Raw genomic sequence first — 16,238 nt, 5'->3', positions numbered from 1 at the left:
CGCCCCTGCGTGGATTATCGAGGGCTGAATGACATAACGGTTAAGAATCGTTATCCGCTTCCCCTTATGTCGTCAGCCTTCGAGATTCTGTAGGGAGCCAGGTTCTTTACTAAGTTGGACCTTCGTAACGCTTACCATCTCGTGCGCATCAGAGAGGGGGACGAGTGGAAAACGGCGTTTAACACTCCGTTAGGGCATTTTGAATACCGGGTTCTGCCGTTCGGTCTCGCTAATGCTCCAGCTGTCTTTCAGGCATTAGTTAATGATGTACTGAGAGACATGCTGAACATCTTTGTTTTCGTCTACCTTGACGATATCCTGATTTTTCACCGTCACTCGAGATTCATGTTCAGCACGTTCGACGTGTACTCCAGCGCCTTTTAGAGAATTGTCTCTACGTGAAGGCTGAGAAGTGCGCCTTTCATGTCTCCTCTGTCACATTTCTCGGTTCTGTTATTTCCGCTGAAGGCATTCAGATGGATCCCGCTAAGGTCCAGGCTGTCAGTGATTGGCCCGTTCCTAAGTCACGTGTCGAGTTGCAGCGCTTTCTAGGTTTCGCTAATTTCTATCGGCGTTTCATTCGTAATTTCGGTCAAGTTGCTGCCCCTCTCACAGCTCTTACTTCTGTCAAGACGTGCTTTAAGTGGTCCGGTTCCGCCCAGGGAGCTTTTGATCTCCTCAAGAAGCGTTTTACATCCGCTCCTATCCTTGTTACTCCTGACGTCACTAAACAATTCATTGTCGAGGTTGACGCTTCAGCGGTGGGCGTGGGAGCCATTCTATCCCAGCGCTTCCATTCTGACGATAAGGTCCATCCTTGCGCTTATTTTTCTCATCGCCTGTCGCCATCGGAACGCAACTATGATGTGGGTAACCGCGAAATGCTCGCCGTCCGCTTAGCCCTAGGCGAATGGCGACAGTGGTTGGAGGGGGCGACCGTTCCTTTTGTCGTTTGGACTGATCATAAGAACCTTGAGTACATCCGTTCTGCCAAACGACTTAATGCACGTCAAGCTCGTTGGGCGTTGTTTTTCGCTCGTTTCGAGTTCGTGATTTCTTATCGCCCGGGTACTAAGAACACCAAGCCTGATGCCTTATCCCGTCTCTTTAGTTCTTCTGTGGCTTCTACCGACCCCGAGGGGATTCTCCCTGAAGGGCGTGTTGTCGGGTTGACTGTCTGGGGAATTGAGAGACAGGTAAAGCAAGCACTCACTCACACTGCGTCGCCGCGCCGCTTGTCCTAGTAACCTTCTTTTCGTTCCTGTCTCTACTCGTCTGGCTGTTCTTCAGTGGGCTCACTCTGCCAAGTTAGCTGGCCACCCCGGCGTTCGGGGTACGCTTGCTTCTATTCGCCAGCGGTTTTGGTGGCCTACTCAGGAGCGTGACACGCGCCATTTCGTGGCTGCTTGTTCGGACTGCGCGCAGACTAAGTCAGGTAACTCTCCTCCTGCCGGTCGTCTCAGACCGCTTCCCATTCCTTCTCGACCATGGTCTCACATCGCCTTAGACTTTATTACCGGTCTGCCTTCGTCTGCGGGGAAGACTGTGATTCTTACGGTTGTCGATAGGTTCTCTAAGGCGGCACATTTCATTCCCCTCGCTAAGCTTCCTTCCGCTAAGGAGACGGCACAAATCATCATTGAGAATGTGTTCAGAATTCATGGCCTCCCGTTAGACGCCGTTTCAGACAGAGGCCCGCAATTCACGTCACAGTTTTGGAGGGAGTTCTGTCGTTTGATTGGTGCTTCCGTCAGTCTCTCTTCCGGTTTTCATCCCCAGTCTAACGGTCAAGCAGAAAGGGCCAATCAGACGATTGGTCGCATATTACGCAGCCTTTCTTTTCGAAACCCTGCGTCTTGGGCAGAACAGCTCCCCTGGGCAGAATACGCTCACAACTCGCTTCCTTCGTCTGCTACCGGGCTATCTCCGTTTCAGAGTTGTCTGGGGTACCAGCCTCCTCTGTTCTCATCCCAGCTCGCCGAGTCCAGCGTTCCCTCCGCTCAGGCTTTTGTCCAACGTTGTGAGCGCACCTGGAGGAGGGTCAGGTCTGCACTTTGCCGTTACAGGGCGCAGACTGTGAGAGCCGCCAATAAACGTAGGATTAAGAGTCCTAGGTATTATCGCGGTCAGAGAGTGTGGCTTTCCACTCGTAACCTTCCCCTTACGACAGCTTCTCGCAAGTTGACTCCGCGGTTCATTGGTCCGTTCCGTGTCTCTCAGGTCGTCAATCCTGTCGCTGTGCGACTGCTTCTTCCGCGACATCTTCGTCGCGTCCACCCTGTCTTCCATGTCTCCTGTGTCAAACCTTTTCTTCGCGCCCCGTTCGTCTTCCCCCCCCCGTCCTTGTCGAGGGCGCACCTATTTACAAGGTACGGAAGATCATGGACATGCGTTCTCGGGGACGTGGTCACCAGTACTTAGTGGATTGGGAGGGTTACGGTCCTGAGGAGAGGAGTTGGGTTCCATCTCGGGACGTGCTGGACCGTTCGTTGATTGATGATTTCCTCCGTTGCCGCCAGGGTTCCTCCTCGAGTGCGCCAGGAGGCGCTCGGTGAGTGGGGGGGTACTGTCATGTTTTGTCATTTATTATCATGTCTTGTCTCTGTGCTTCCCTTCTATTCGTTTCCCTCTGCTGGTCTTATTAGGTTCTTTCCCTCTTTCAATCCCTCTCTCTCCCCCTCCCTCTCTCCCTCTCTCGCTCTCTCTCTCTACCGTTCCGTTCCTGCTCCCAGCTGTTCCTCATTCTCCTAACTACCTCATTTACTCTTTTCACACCTGTCCCCTATTTTGCCCTCTGATTAGAGTCCCTATTTCTCCCTCTGTTTTCCGCTTCTGTCCTTGTCGGATCCTTGCTTGATGTTCGCTGTTCTGTGTCCTTGTTCCGCCCTGTCGTGTTTTACCTTCTTCAGATGCTGCGTGTGAGCAGGTGTCAATGTCAGCTACGGCCGGTGCCTACCCGAAGCGACCTGCAGTCTGTGGTCGCGTCTCCAGTCATTCCTCTCTACTGACGAGTGGATTTCAGTTTTCCTGTTTTGCTTTTACCTAGATAATATCCAGGATTATCGCTTCTGTTTAAAACTGGAATAAAGACTCTGTTTCCGTTAAGTCGCTTTTGGGTCCTCATTCACCAGCATAACACATGGCATCTTATTGGCTGGTTTGCGTAGCTTGCTTACGAGGGGGGATGTTCCAGTTAGAATCGTCCCAGCGAACAAGCACCAAACCAGCGGTAAATTGTTGTTTGCAAAGCACCGTACGTCAAAAGTGATTTTATGCTCCCAAGTGATGATTTAAATGTACAATTTATATAAAATTGTTTGTAAATGTTCACACACAAGATGCAGCGGTTTTTGGATAATATTTGTTGTGCATTTTGTTGTAAAGAATTCCCGCGAGTACTAGCTAGCAACTTACTGTGTCTGGTGGGGGGGGGTTCATATATTTTGTACAGTTTGTGAGTTCAGAGTTGGATGGTGAGACGTGCATTGCATGACGTGCATTTTACATGGTTGACGATGGAAGTTCTAGACCTACTGCGGCATCTCTGAGCTCTATGCTCTTGTTTCTTTAGCCGCCAATGGATCACAGAGTATCAATGTGTCGAAATGGCAGAGGCTAGTGCTCTCGCCATAATTGAATTTGAACTTTTAGATTTTTATGATTTTACTTCATATTTTTATGATTAACCACGTGACAATGATTTTGAGAAAGTAAAACGTTATTATTGAAATGAAACGGTTCCACGAAAATGCGCATATATACATATACATTACTGGCATGCAGATTGGTAGAAATTGTAGGATAAGTTGTACATTTCCCTAAACTCACGAGTTGCCTATGGTCGTTACTATTACAGCAATTAAAGACAATTTTGAACGCGCAGGTCCCGTTTAAAAACGTGCCAGTTTATTGAAATCAAAGGCCTGTCCAACTGATTCGTTCTGGCGCCGGATCTGGTGCAAGTTGTGGCAGAGCATACTTAGGCTTGTGTGGATATTTTGATGCCCATCTCTGGCAAGTCTTCCCTGAGTTTGTTTTGGACTTTGTTCCTCTGTAGTCCATACCGATTCCATTTACACACTCCATCAAGTACTCTGTAAAGACAGAGAATAAGATGTCTCAACAGTAGTTGATATATTCATATATCTTTATGTACATATTCTTTATCCCCTTACACATGTCTATAAGGTAGTAGTTTTGGAATTGTTAGCTTGATTACTTGTTGGTTATTACTGCATTGTCGGAACTGGAAGCACAAGCATTTCGCTACACTCGCACTAACATCTGCTAACCATGTGTACGTGACAAATACAATTTGATTTGATTTAGTAGGTGGGTTGATTGGTTAGTAATATTTGACTTTTTATTGAGCAAGTTCAGTAGTGTACCAAATGCCCCCCTTGGGTAATTAAAAAGCATCATCGGGCTTTTACTATCTGAGATGTTGTCATATGGTCAGTATGGAATTTTATATACCCTATGTGCCTCCCACTGAAGGTCTGATTGGACTCTCTTGTTTAGATAATCTGCTTCAACTGTTTACTGACACAGTCCAAACCTCTTTCTGGACATTCCACACAAGTTAGCTAAATATTAACCAAAAATAATGTTGACCAATACAGTCGCATGAAACTCATTTGTATTCTAATATTTGTAATACATGAATGGACATTTTTGTATGGGTTGATACATTTTTAACAAGGGAAAATCTGTAGCTACTTATCAAGAAAAATCAGAAAAACATTAGTACTTGCCTTTCTTTTCATATAGAGAAGTGCTGGTTCTTCTCAGAACAGACTCTATTTTGCCATTTGCTGGTATTGTCAAACATTCTTGATCCTTTTCAATGTACATGAAGGACCTACCAAGAAACATTTCAGAATTCATTTTGACTATGAAATAATTTCCCCAAAATGAATTCATTATTACTATTAATGACCATAAGCATAATGATACCTGCAAGTGAAAGCTGTTTCAATGTTACACTTGATAGCACATTCTAGGACTGTGCCTACTGAATACTCCCTCTTCACCAAAGAGAGAATCCAGGCTCCCTCTGTTTTTGCATATTCGTCCAGGACAACCGCACTGACTAAAAGGACAAACAGATAACAAACACTGTGTATGACTGAAAAAATGACCGGGCCCTGTTTGCCTACACTTTCTCTGTGATGCAATGCTTAAACCCAATGGTTCCAGGTATAAACTGCTGTTACAGACCACTAACATAGAGGTTACAACATGAAGGTCTATTGACAGATGAGTCATTTCTGGAGTGGACATACACTACAGACAAAAAAAACAACAAGTTATTTCAAAACAATTCACAAGTAAGAAAAATACATAGAAGTGTTAATGTGATAAACAGTGTTTCAACACTTTACATTGTTCTTATTACTGTGTACAGTGTAACAAATATTGTAGTTACTCATTCTTCCACTGTAGTGTACATCCACTACAGCAGTAAACCTAGCCCTAAATAAAGGCTAATAGATAAGTAATTGCAATACACTGTAATACATTGTAACTAAGAACAATACATCCAATGTAATTAAACTAACTGCTTCAGTTATAAGGTTTGACAGAAGATAATCTTACAAAATGATTATGTTGAAGAACTAAGCACACGTGAAGTAACTTCGTAGACACAGGTACCTAGCAAAGAACTTAAGGGAACAGATAGAAGGACTAATTTGTGAATAAATGTTTAATTTGCAAGTATAAACACTATGTGGGAATCCTTCAGTTCACTTCAACTTCCAACACGTAAAATGATGCCAGCTATATCTTACCTGCAGATAAAAGAGTGCCTAGCAAGAACGTTGTTTTGTACAGGTCCATGATGAGCACTGTCAAGCAGCGTATACAAACTCACCAGTTCGATACGTTTTGTGTCTTTTTAGCCATATCAGTAAGACAAATAGATTTCACTCGTCAGTCAATCATTGGCCTAACAAGGACATGGAGCAGAGGTCAGGCTGTGTATGTCAATGGGATTTTAGTACATTCACATACATAGTTCTTTCTTGATGTATTGTACAGTAGGCTACAGCTCTTCCCCACCGCACTCACCTGGTGGTAGAATTTTTCATCCATAACTCCTTTTTATACTGTATGAGGCATTTGTATTCTAATCAATGATGTTTTGTGATGTCACATCACTCTGTATGCATAAACAGACACATCTCAAAAACCTTACTAGAAATTAAAGGCAGAGACAGAAGTGTCGAGTAACATGTTTATAAAAGTAGATGAAAATGTTTCAGATTTTTTGTTTCAGAGCATTTTTATGACAAATGATCTGTGCGATGTAGCGCTGTCTAAAATCGATATTTGTGGTTAATTATCAGCTAATAGAGACCCATGTCCTCTTTTGCAAACTTTACAAAACTACCTACTTTTGTTGTAGAGCAATCAAATCATCTCTTTTCAGTTACTTACAATTTACTGTTGCAAGAATTACAGCAATGGCTCCTTCACTCATTCATTTTGCCTCAGATATGATTGACAGGTAAGGTGTTCTGAGAGGGGAAATTACAAGATTAGGTTACCTAGTGCATGACAGATAAACTCGGCAAAAGTTTATTTTCAGCAAACTTAACATGTGTAAATATTTGTATGAACATAACAAGATTCAACAACTGAGACAGAAAGTAAACAAGTTCCACAGACATGTGACTAACAGAAATGGAATAATGTGTCCCTGAACAAAGGGGTGGGTCAAAATCGAAAGTAACAGTCAGTATCTGGTGTGGCCACCAGCTGCATTAAGTACTGCAGTGCATCTCCTCCTCATGGACTGCACAAGATTAGCCAGTTCTTGCTGTGAGATGTTACCCCACTCTTCCACCAAGGCACCTGCAAGTTCCTGGACATTTCTGGTGGGAATAGCCCTAGCCCTAGCCCTTACCCTCCGATCCAACAGGTCCTAGACGTACTCAATGGGATTGAGATACGGGCTCTTCTCTGGTCATGGCAGAACACTGACATTCCTGTCTTGCAGGAAATCACACACAGAACGAGCAGTATGGCTGGTGGCATTGTCATGCTGGAGGGTCATGTCAGGATGATCCTACAGGATGGGTAACACATGAGGGAGGAGGAAGTCTTCCCTGTAACGCACAGCGTTGAGATTGCCTGCAATGACAACAAGCTCTGTCCGATGATGCTGTGACACACCGCCCTAGACCATGACGGACCCTCCACCTCCAAATCGATCCCGCTCCAGAGTACAGGCCTCGGTGTAATGCTCATTCCTTCGACGATAAACGCAAATCCGACCATCACCCCTGGTGAAACAAGACCATGACTCGACAGTGAAGAGCACTTTTTGCTAGTCCTGTCTGGTCCAGCGATGGTTGGTTTGTGCCCATAGGCGACGTCGTTGCCGGTGATGTCTGGTGAGGACCTGCCTTACTACAACAGGCCTACAAGCCCTCAGTCCAGCTTCTCTCAGCCTATTGCGGACAATCTGAGCACTGATGGAGTGATTATGCGTTCCTGGTGTAACTCGGGCAGTTGTTGTGGCCATCCTGTACCTGTCCCGAAGGTGTGATGTTCGGATCAGCTGTTCGTCCTGTCTCCCTGTAGCACTGTTTTAGGCGTCTCACAGTACAGACATTGCAATATATTGCAGTCCTCATGCCTCCTTGCAGCCTGCCTAAGGCACGTTCATGCAGATCAAATCAAATCAAATTTGATTTGCCACATACACATGGTTAGCAGATGTTAAAGTGAGTGTAGCGAAATGCTTGTGCTTCTAGTTCCGACAATGCAGTAATATCCAACGAGTCATCTAACCCAACAATTTCACAACAATTACAAATTACAATTACAACAATTTACAAGTGTAAAGGAATGAATAAGAATATGTACATTAAAAAATATATGAATGAGTGATGGCCGAATGGCATAGGCAAGATGCAGTAGATGGTATAGAGTACAGTATATACATATGAGATGAGTAATGTAGGGTATGTAAACATATAAAAGTGGCATCGTTAAAAGTGGCTAGTGATACATTACATAAAAATTTCAGTCTCTCGGTCCCAGCATTGATGCACCTGTACTGACCTCGCCTTCTGGATAATAGGGGGGTGAACAGCCAGTGGCTCGGGTGGTTGTTGTCCTTGATGATCGTTTTGGCCTTCCTGTGACATCGAGTGGTGTAGGTGTCCTGGAGGGCAGATAGTTTGCCCCCGGTGATGCGTTGTGCAGACCTCACTACCCTCTGGAGAGTCTTGCGGTTATGGGCGGAACAGTTGCCGTACCAGGCGGTGATATAGCCCGACAGGATGCTCTCGATTGTGCACCTGTAAAAGTTTGTGAGTGTTTATGGTGTCAAGCCAAATTTCTTCCGCCTCCTGAGGTTGAAGAGGCGCTACTGCGCCTTCTTCACCACGCTGTCTGTGTGGTTGGATCGTTTAAGTTTGTCCGTGATGTGTACACAGAGGAACTTAAAACTTTCTACCCTCTCCACTACTGTCCCGTCGATGTGGATAGGGTGGTGCTCCCTCTGCTTTTTCCTGAAGTTCATCTCCTTTGTTTTGTTGACATTGAGTGTGAGGTTATTTTCCTGACACCACACTCCGAGGGCCCTCACCTCCTCCCTGTAGGCCATCTCGTTGTTGTTGGTAATCAAGCCTACCACTGTAGTGTCTGCAAACTTGATGATTGAGTTGGAGGGGTGCATGGCCACGCAGTCGTGGGTGAACAGGGAGCAGGAGAGGGCTGAGAACGCACCCTTGTGGGGCCCCAGTGTTGAGGATCAGCAGGGTGGAGATGTTGTTACCTACCCTCACCATCTGGGGGCGGCCTGTCAGCAAGTCCAGGACCCAGTTGCACAGGGCGGGGTCGAGACCCAGGGTGGATGACGAGTTTGGAGGGTACTATGGTGTTAAATGCTGAACTGTAGTCGATGAACAGCATTCTCACGTAGGTATTCCTCTTGTCCAGATGGGTTAGGGCAGTGTGCAGTGTGATTGTGATTGCGTCAATTGTGGACCTATTGGGGCGGTAGACTACGCAATCTTAATCACACTGAGCAGGAACCCTGGGCATCTTTCTTTGGTGTTTTTCAGAGTCAGTAAAAAGGCCTCTTTAGTGTCCTAAGTTTTCATAACTGTGACCTTAATTGCCTACCGTCTGTAAGCTGTTAGTGTCTTAACAACAGTTCCACAGGTGCATGTTCATTAATTGTTTATGGTTCATTGAACAAGCATGGGAAACAGTGTTTAAACCCTTTACAGTAAAAATCTGTGCAGTTATTTGAATTTTTAGGAATTATCTTTGAATGACAGGGTCATAAAGAGGCCTTTCTACAGACTCTGAAAAACACCAAAAGAAAGATGCCAGGGTCCCTGCTCATCTGCGTGAACATGCCTTAGGCGTGCTGCAAGGAGGCATGAGGACAGGATAATAAATTGCCATGTCCGTACTGTGAGACCTAAGAGAGGGAGACAGGATGGACAGCTGATCGTCCTCGCAGTGGCAGACCACGTGTAACAACAACTGCACCGGATTGGTACATCCGAACACCACACCTTCGGGACAGGTAGAGGATGGCCACAACAACTGCCCGAGTTACACCAGGAATGCACAATCCCTCCATCAGTGCTCAGACTGTCCGCAATAGGCTGAGAGAGGTTGGAATGAGGGCTTGTAGGCCTTTTGTAAGGCAGATCCTCACCAGACATCACCGGCAACAACGTCGCCTATGGGCACAAACCCACCGTCACTGGACCAGACAGGACTGGCAAAAGTGCTATTCACTGGCGAGTTGCAGTTTTGTCTCACCAGGGGTGATGGTCGGATTCGCGTTTATCGTCACCAAGGCCTGTACTCTGGAGCGGGATCGATTTTGGGGTGCAGGGTCCGTCATGGTCTGGGGTGGTGTGTCACAGCATCATCGGACTGAGCTTGATGTCATTGCAGGCAATCTCAACGCTGTGCGTTACAGGGAAGACATCCTCCTCCCTCATGTGTTTATCATCCTTCAGGCTCATCCTGACATGACCCTCCAGCATGACAATGCCACCAGCCATACTGCTCATTCTGTGCGTGATTTCCTGCAAGACAGGAATGTCAGTGTTCTGCCATGGCCAGCAAAGAGCCCGGAGCTCAATTTCATTGAGCACGTCTGGGACCTGTTGGATCGGAGGGTGAGGGCTAGGGCCATTCCTACCAGAAATGTCCAGGAACTTGCAGGTGCTTTGGTGGAAGACTGGGGTAACATCTCACAGCAAGAACTGGCAAATCTTGTGCAGTCCATGAGGAGGAGATGCACTGCAGTACTTAATGCAGCTGGTGGCCACACCAGATACTGACTGTTACTGTTACTTTTGATTTTGGCCCCCCCCCTTTGTTCAGGGACACATTATTCAATTTATGTTAGTCACATGTCTGTGGAACTTGTTCAGTTTGTCTCAGTTGTTGAATCTTGTTATGTTCATACAAATATTTACACATGTTAAGTTTGCTGAAAATAAACACAGTTGATAGTGAGAGGACGTTTCTTTTTTTGCCTAGTTTTTACTGCAGCTAAGAAAGTAATACTAAGTGTATGTTGTGTAGGTCGCTCATGGAAAACCAGCCATGTCCTGGACACCAACGTCTCGCTACCCGGACAAGTTAACCACCTTCTTCTCCCGCTTTGAGGATAACCCAGTGCCATTGACACGGCCCGCTCCCAAGGACTGTGGGCAAGTAGTGGTAGTAGAACTAATAACAACAATAGCCACCCACTTTTTATGGATCATAAGAGTCATATTTATTTGACCCAGACAATTAGTAACAACAGAGTCATTATGAGCTTTTTAACATGAAGGATGACATCACAGGTGAAAGAAACCAGATGACTGATGATAACAGAAACAAGTAGTGAATCACAGTCTGGCTTGGAAAACTAACATGAATGTCTCATCATGAGAACAAATAGTCATAATGCAGTAATAAAACATGTCCTCTATTTGAGAAAATCAGTCTACTATGCTACACTGTCATAGAAAACGGTACATTTCCCTTTAACATATATGTCACAGTGTGTTAAACACTTTGTAACTGTCTGTAGTACTCAATCAATAAATAACATGAAACCTCTACCTTCAAGAAGATTTCCTAATAAACACCTTTGGCTCTGTCTGATGGCCGATCTTTGTAATTACACTATGATTGGCGCTGTAAATAGTGGTTAACACGGAAGGTTTGCTCCCCCCGGAGTCCAGAAACGCCTGAGTAAATGTTCTAAAAATAATATAAATTTTGGCCGTAAGTTTACTAACTTGAAATGTTCTAGTGATATGCGACATCGGGCATTAAAAGTGATGCAAACCACACATTTTATAATGTTTTTTATATAAATGTATTGTTTTATTTATTTTTTGAAATAGTTCCATTTGGGGTCTCTCGGGGCAGTCCTAATCACGGCTTAATTTTCATGCAAGGAAAACTGGGTCCGGGTATTACTGCAGCATACTGTAAATTATGGTGCATTGTTGGAAAGTGTTCTGGGCAGGGAAAGAATTGCTGTATTTCAAATGGTACTGTAATTACACCCCACAGAACACAGTACCATACCATATCTTTGGAGTGCCAAAAACCTTTTGACCACTAGTTGGTGAATGGTATTGTTGTTAAATAAAAACATTTAATTAAGAAAAACATGTTTTGAGGCTGCCTTGTAAGAGGCTATATTTGGCTGCACCCGTGAGTGAGAACGCTGTTTCAATTGAACTCCTATGTGGTTATGTTGCCCCATCACATTTAAAACAGATTGGAGTGGCAGCAGGCATTTTGCCATGTCCTTTTGGTCTGTTTTGTCCTGTAGTCACTGCCAGTTTGGAAGCCTTTGTTAAGTGTAAGTGATATAAAGCACCAAATATTCATTACAATGGTGTAATGTGTAAACAATTTTTGCCTAGCAGCCAACCTGCTTGCACCAATCCCTTGTAAATATAGTACAATCCTGTGAAATACAAACCCATCCCCTCATTGAATTTCATGAATTAATTCTGATTACGGTAGCATTTACTTTTTTACAGTAGAATACAGTCAATTTTACGGTATTGTACTGTGTGTCATAACACAGTACTTGCTTTGATGCCACATTTATATTACATTAGGTTAACTGTATTATGAAATACAGAATTCTGCTTTCCACTGAGCTTCCTGTAAGTTACTGTCAAATTCAGGGCAACCCCTTTACAGTGTACAGTGCATTGTTATTGCATTTTTTAATTTGAGTTGTTTCCAGTCAAGTTAGGGCTTTCAGCTGATTCTGCATCTTTGTTCAGTAGACAGGGGCAATATGTTGTCAGGTAGAGGCTTTTGAACTTAGTGCTGCTTAAGCAGTACACAATTGGGTCCACTAAACAATCCATGTAGGACAAAACCATGAGACCGTCAAAGACTTGAACAACTATATTCTCTGCATCCTGTAGATCCTTGATTCTGAAAATCAACAGAACCATTCTAGCTATGGTACAAGGCAAGAAACAGAAAGAAAAGACCAACATTACTGAGGTGACCAGAAACACTGCTCGACGCAGCTTGGTACTATCCCCTACGGTCTTCTTTTTTAGTCTGTTAACAATGCGGACCGTGCAGTAGACCAACACAAAGAAAGGGATGAGAATCTGGGTGAAAAACACAACCTCTCTCAGAGTGTCAGTGACGTCCTCGACTAGAGTGTCATCTTCACGCCCATAACTATTACAGCACTCAAAGGACTTCAGCATGGTGGGGATAGTCAGGGGGAGCAGCAGTAGCCAGATGAGGAAAGAGATATGAGGAGACCTTTTAAAAGCCTTGGCAAAGTTCTTTTTCCCAGGATGAACCACATTGAAATAGCGATCAACTGAAATCACAGTCAGGAAGGCGATACTGGCACCTCGGTTCAGAAACAGCATGAAGAGCATGGCTTTGCAGATCGCTCCCTCTGTACTCCGCCGATTCCCATTAAGAAACTGATATGCCTTTACTGGCAAACATATAAGCAGAAGAACGTCAGCCAAGACGAGATTGAACAGGAAAATGTTGTTGGTTTTAGATTTCCAGAACTTCAGCTTGAAGATTAATAGATAAAGCACTGAGAGGTTGAGCGGCAGAGCCAGGGTGAATTCCATGATCATCACAGAGGCGTAAAATTTGTACAGTGGCAGATTCTCTGCTGTGCAGTTATCACTTGGATGGCCATTCTCCATTGTTTTCATCATTGAAAGCTGTCTCCTTTACAGTCAGAAAAAGTCAGTCAGATCTTGTCAGAATCCTTAACAAGAAGTAAAAACAGTCCTCGAAAGTACTCAACTCCAAATTAGTTCCTCACTTTACAAAACAAGTGAGCCTGTTTAAGGGAAGCGAAGCAAGCTCCTAATCCGTGTGTAGACTTGGTGAAACTGAAGGACTGCACTTCAGTCTCTGGAAGTAATTCTCCCCAGCACGCAGGCAGCATACAGTACCCCTCAGTTGTAAATTGTTCAGACTTGTTGGCTGAGCAACACCTCCCAAGCCTGATGAGGCAAGTCACCACAGAATGAATAGATAAGCAGCTGGTCACACGAGAAAATGAGGACATAGTGGAAAACATTGCATTGACTCAGACAATAACAACCTTTCCCATATTTGTCAACTGTTTATGAGAAGTGACCTCTTTTCTTTGGTAAACACGTCCTTGTATTTCATTGTGGAATTCCTATATGGAGCAAGTAAGTGCATAGTCATGCTTCCAGTTGCACAACATCCATGGGAATGAAAATGTAGTTGAGGTTGTCATAAAAAACACATTTGACTGATTAAACAGACAAAGAGTAACAATGTGAAGCAACAGGCAGTTAGTTCCTAGCTGAAAATATCTCAGATGAGCAGGAATGTTAACAATGCTACAAAATGGTTGTGATGTTTTCAAGAAGAGGAGTGTATCCTAGGGAATTGGATAGATTTACTAGCAGATTAACTTGCTTTTACCACATGGAAATTGGTGTCCTGAGGGACGCCAGTTTTTTGGGGTGTATACCCAACATGATTTAAACCCATGGCAGTTAGTAGCCAGTTCAGAGAAGTCTGAGATGACAGACACATTTTTCAGGGTATTTTTTTCAAAACCATATGAAGAAAGGTAAGTGTACCTACCTATTAAGCCCACATACCCATTAAGCCCACATACCCATTAAGCCCCCATACCTATTAAGCCCACATACCTATTAAGCCCACATACCTATTAAGCCCACACACCCATTAAGCCCACATACCTATTAAGCCCACTTTCATCTTTGGGTTAAAAAATAAAAAATATTTAAAAAATTATGCTATTTTATGTTTAAACCAGTTACTGTGGTTGTTGGTATCTATACCGTTTTTTATGGATACAAGCAAAACAGATGTTTTATTCATGTTATTGACAGCTTTGTGTAAATTCCTGCTAGTGGACAATTTCAAAGCTGCAAAAAAACTTTGGTGTGGAGGCGACTCTCAGAGAAACACATTTTTCATGGGAGGTATGGGAATGTATGGGAGGTAGGAAGAAAAGGAAAAAGCATGGTGGCCTGTGCAACCCAACCCCCACCATGAGAGGTGTCGGACCCGGAGGAGGGAGACGACCCCACTCCGGCAAGCAAGCCACCATGCGAGGAAGACCTCAGGCTCCCCTTAATGGAGGTGGAGGCCCTAGACGGACCTCCCGACACGGGAATCCTCACGGGTCAGTTCGGGATGGCCCAGTTAGAACACCCCAATCTCCAGAATAATAGGGGCCAGGTGATTGTGGTGGATGGCGTACTGTTACCTGGGATAAGTGATTGGCCCTACCCCCACTTCGCAATCAAGCATAATTTATTGTATCAGGTAGTAAAGCATAATGGGGAGACAAAAGACTTGTTCCTCATACCCAGCCAGTATGTTAGGACTGTGTTGCAGCTTGCCCACACCCACCTGCTTGTGGCACACCAGGGGAAAACCAGGGAGTGGATCGAGAACCGGTTCCACTGGCCCAGAGTCTAGCGCGCTGTCACGTAGAGTAGGCCAGAAGGCTATACTGGAAAACCTAACCTCTATCAAAATAAAAAAAAGATGGCGGAGCCGCAAAAGTTCTTCTTTGCAAGGGTGCTTTTTTACAAAGTGATTCCGGAACAAAACCAGCAATACTGCCATCAAACGTATACCTTATGGGACAGCTAAAAACAATACTGCCCCATTCAAAGCTCAATCCAAAATGCCTCTCCATGAACTAAAAGAGAGGCTCCTTTTGTAGGGCTAGCCCCTCCCCTCAGAACAATTAAAAGCAATTACCTCGTCAAAACTACATTTTCCATTAACTAAACATACTAAAGGATATACATTGCAACACGTTTTTAAAACAATATCACAACATAACATTTACAAAATTACATTACTACTGACAGTGTCTTTCAATATGCACATTTACATTAATTAATGAGCCTTTTGGGACAGGCAATACAAAGTCAGCCCAATTCCCTTTGCTCGGGTCCTTATCCAGCATCCAGCATACCCGGAAGCTACAGAGATGGAGAGAGAGAGGAACAGAACAAACAAACGCGCTCGTCCATAACATCGATAAGTAAAGTACATATTGCTTATATTAAATATGAACATTGACATAAGTGTGAAATGTATGTACTAAGACAGAGAAGTTAACTTGTGTGTCGACCCACATTTTTACCTTATCTGTTAATGGAGCAGGGAGGAGTGATGAATGTGTGCGTGCGTTAAAGAACCAAATGCTGCCCACAGCCAATGACGGACTTCTACGTCACACATGCCGTGGAGGGCTACTGCTGTAGTTGCCCGGAATGCCAGATCACAGCTCTGAGTGTGCACAATAGAAACCCTTTGGTTCCCTTGCCCATTATAGGAGTGCCATTTGAGTGGGTGGCAATGGATCTGGTGGGTCCGTTGATGAAGACCGCGAGGGGACACCGATACATCCTGGTAATCGTGGTTTACGCCACCCAGTATCCTGAGGCAATCCCGCTACGCACGGCGGCAGCAAAAGGTATTGCATGGGAGCTCTTCATTTATTTAGCCGGGTGGGTATTCCGCAGGAAATCCTGACGGACCAGGGCACCGCGTTCATGTCTGGTGTGATGAAAGATGTCTGCAATCTGTTACGAATAATACAAGTGAGGACCAGTGTGTACCATCCAGAAATGGACGGGCTGGTGGAACGCTTTAATAAGACCCTAAAACAGATGCTGAAGAAGGTCATGTAAATGTAAATGTCATTGAGA

General features: G+C 44.5%; 2 protein-coding genes across 2 annotated transcripts in view; both read right to left on the bottom strand.

Moving 5' to 3' along the window:
* Positions 1–5,950, bottom strand: part of LOC123990739 (plasminogen-like) — a 34,735-nt gene extending 28,785 nt beyond the window's left edge. Inside the window, exons 1-4 of the mRNA XM_046291560.1 lie at positions 5,793–5,950; positions 4,957–5,092; positions 4,755–4,861; positions 3,980–4,094 (exon numbers count right to left, since the gene is read on the bottom strand). Coding sequence (XP_046147516.1) covers positions 3,980–4,094; positions 4,755–4,861; positions 4,957–5,092; positions 5,793–5,841 — 407 coding nt within the window. The 5' untranslated portion in view covers positions 5,842–5,950. The remainder of the gene's footprint in view (positions 1–3,979; positions 4,095–4,754; positions 4,862–4,956; positions 5,093–5,792) is intronic.
* Positions 5,951–10,726: 4,776 nt separating this feature from the next.
* On the bottom strand, positions 10,727–13,451 carry LOC123991614 (12-(S)-hydroxy-5,8,10,14-eicosatetraenoic acid receptor-like). Its single transcript, XM_046293242.1, has one exon. It carries the CDS (start codon positions 13,209–13,211, stop codon positions 12,231–12,233), a length of 981 nt encoding a protein of 326 aa, XP_046149198.1. The 5' UTR covers positions 13,212–13,451; the 3' UTR covers positions 10,727–12,230.
* Positions 13,452–16,238: the final 2,787 nt, after the last annotated feature.

Source organism: Oncorhynchus gorbuscha, linkage group LG12 (genome assembly GCF_021184085.1).
Source record: "Oncorhynchus gorbuscha isolate QuinsamMale2020 ecotype Even-year linkage group LG12, OgorEven_v1.0, whole genome shotgun sequence".
In the NCBI taxonomy this organism is placed as follows: Eukaryota; Metazoa; Chordata; class Actinopteri; order Salmoniformes; family Salmonidae; genus Oncorhynchus; species Oncorhynchus gorbuscha.
Note: the sequence above shows the minus strand (reverse complement) of the source record. Positions and strands in the feature narration are given on the sequence as shown.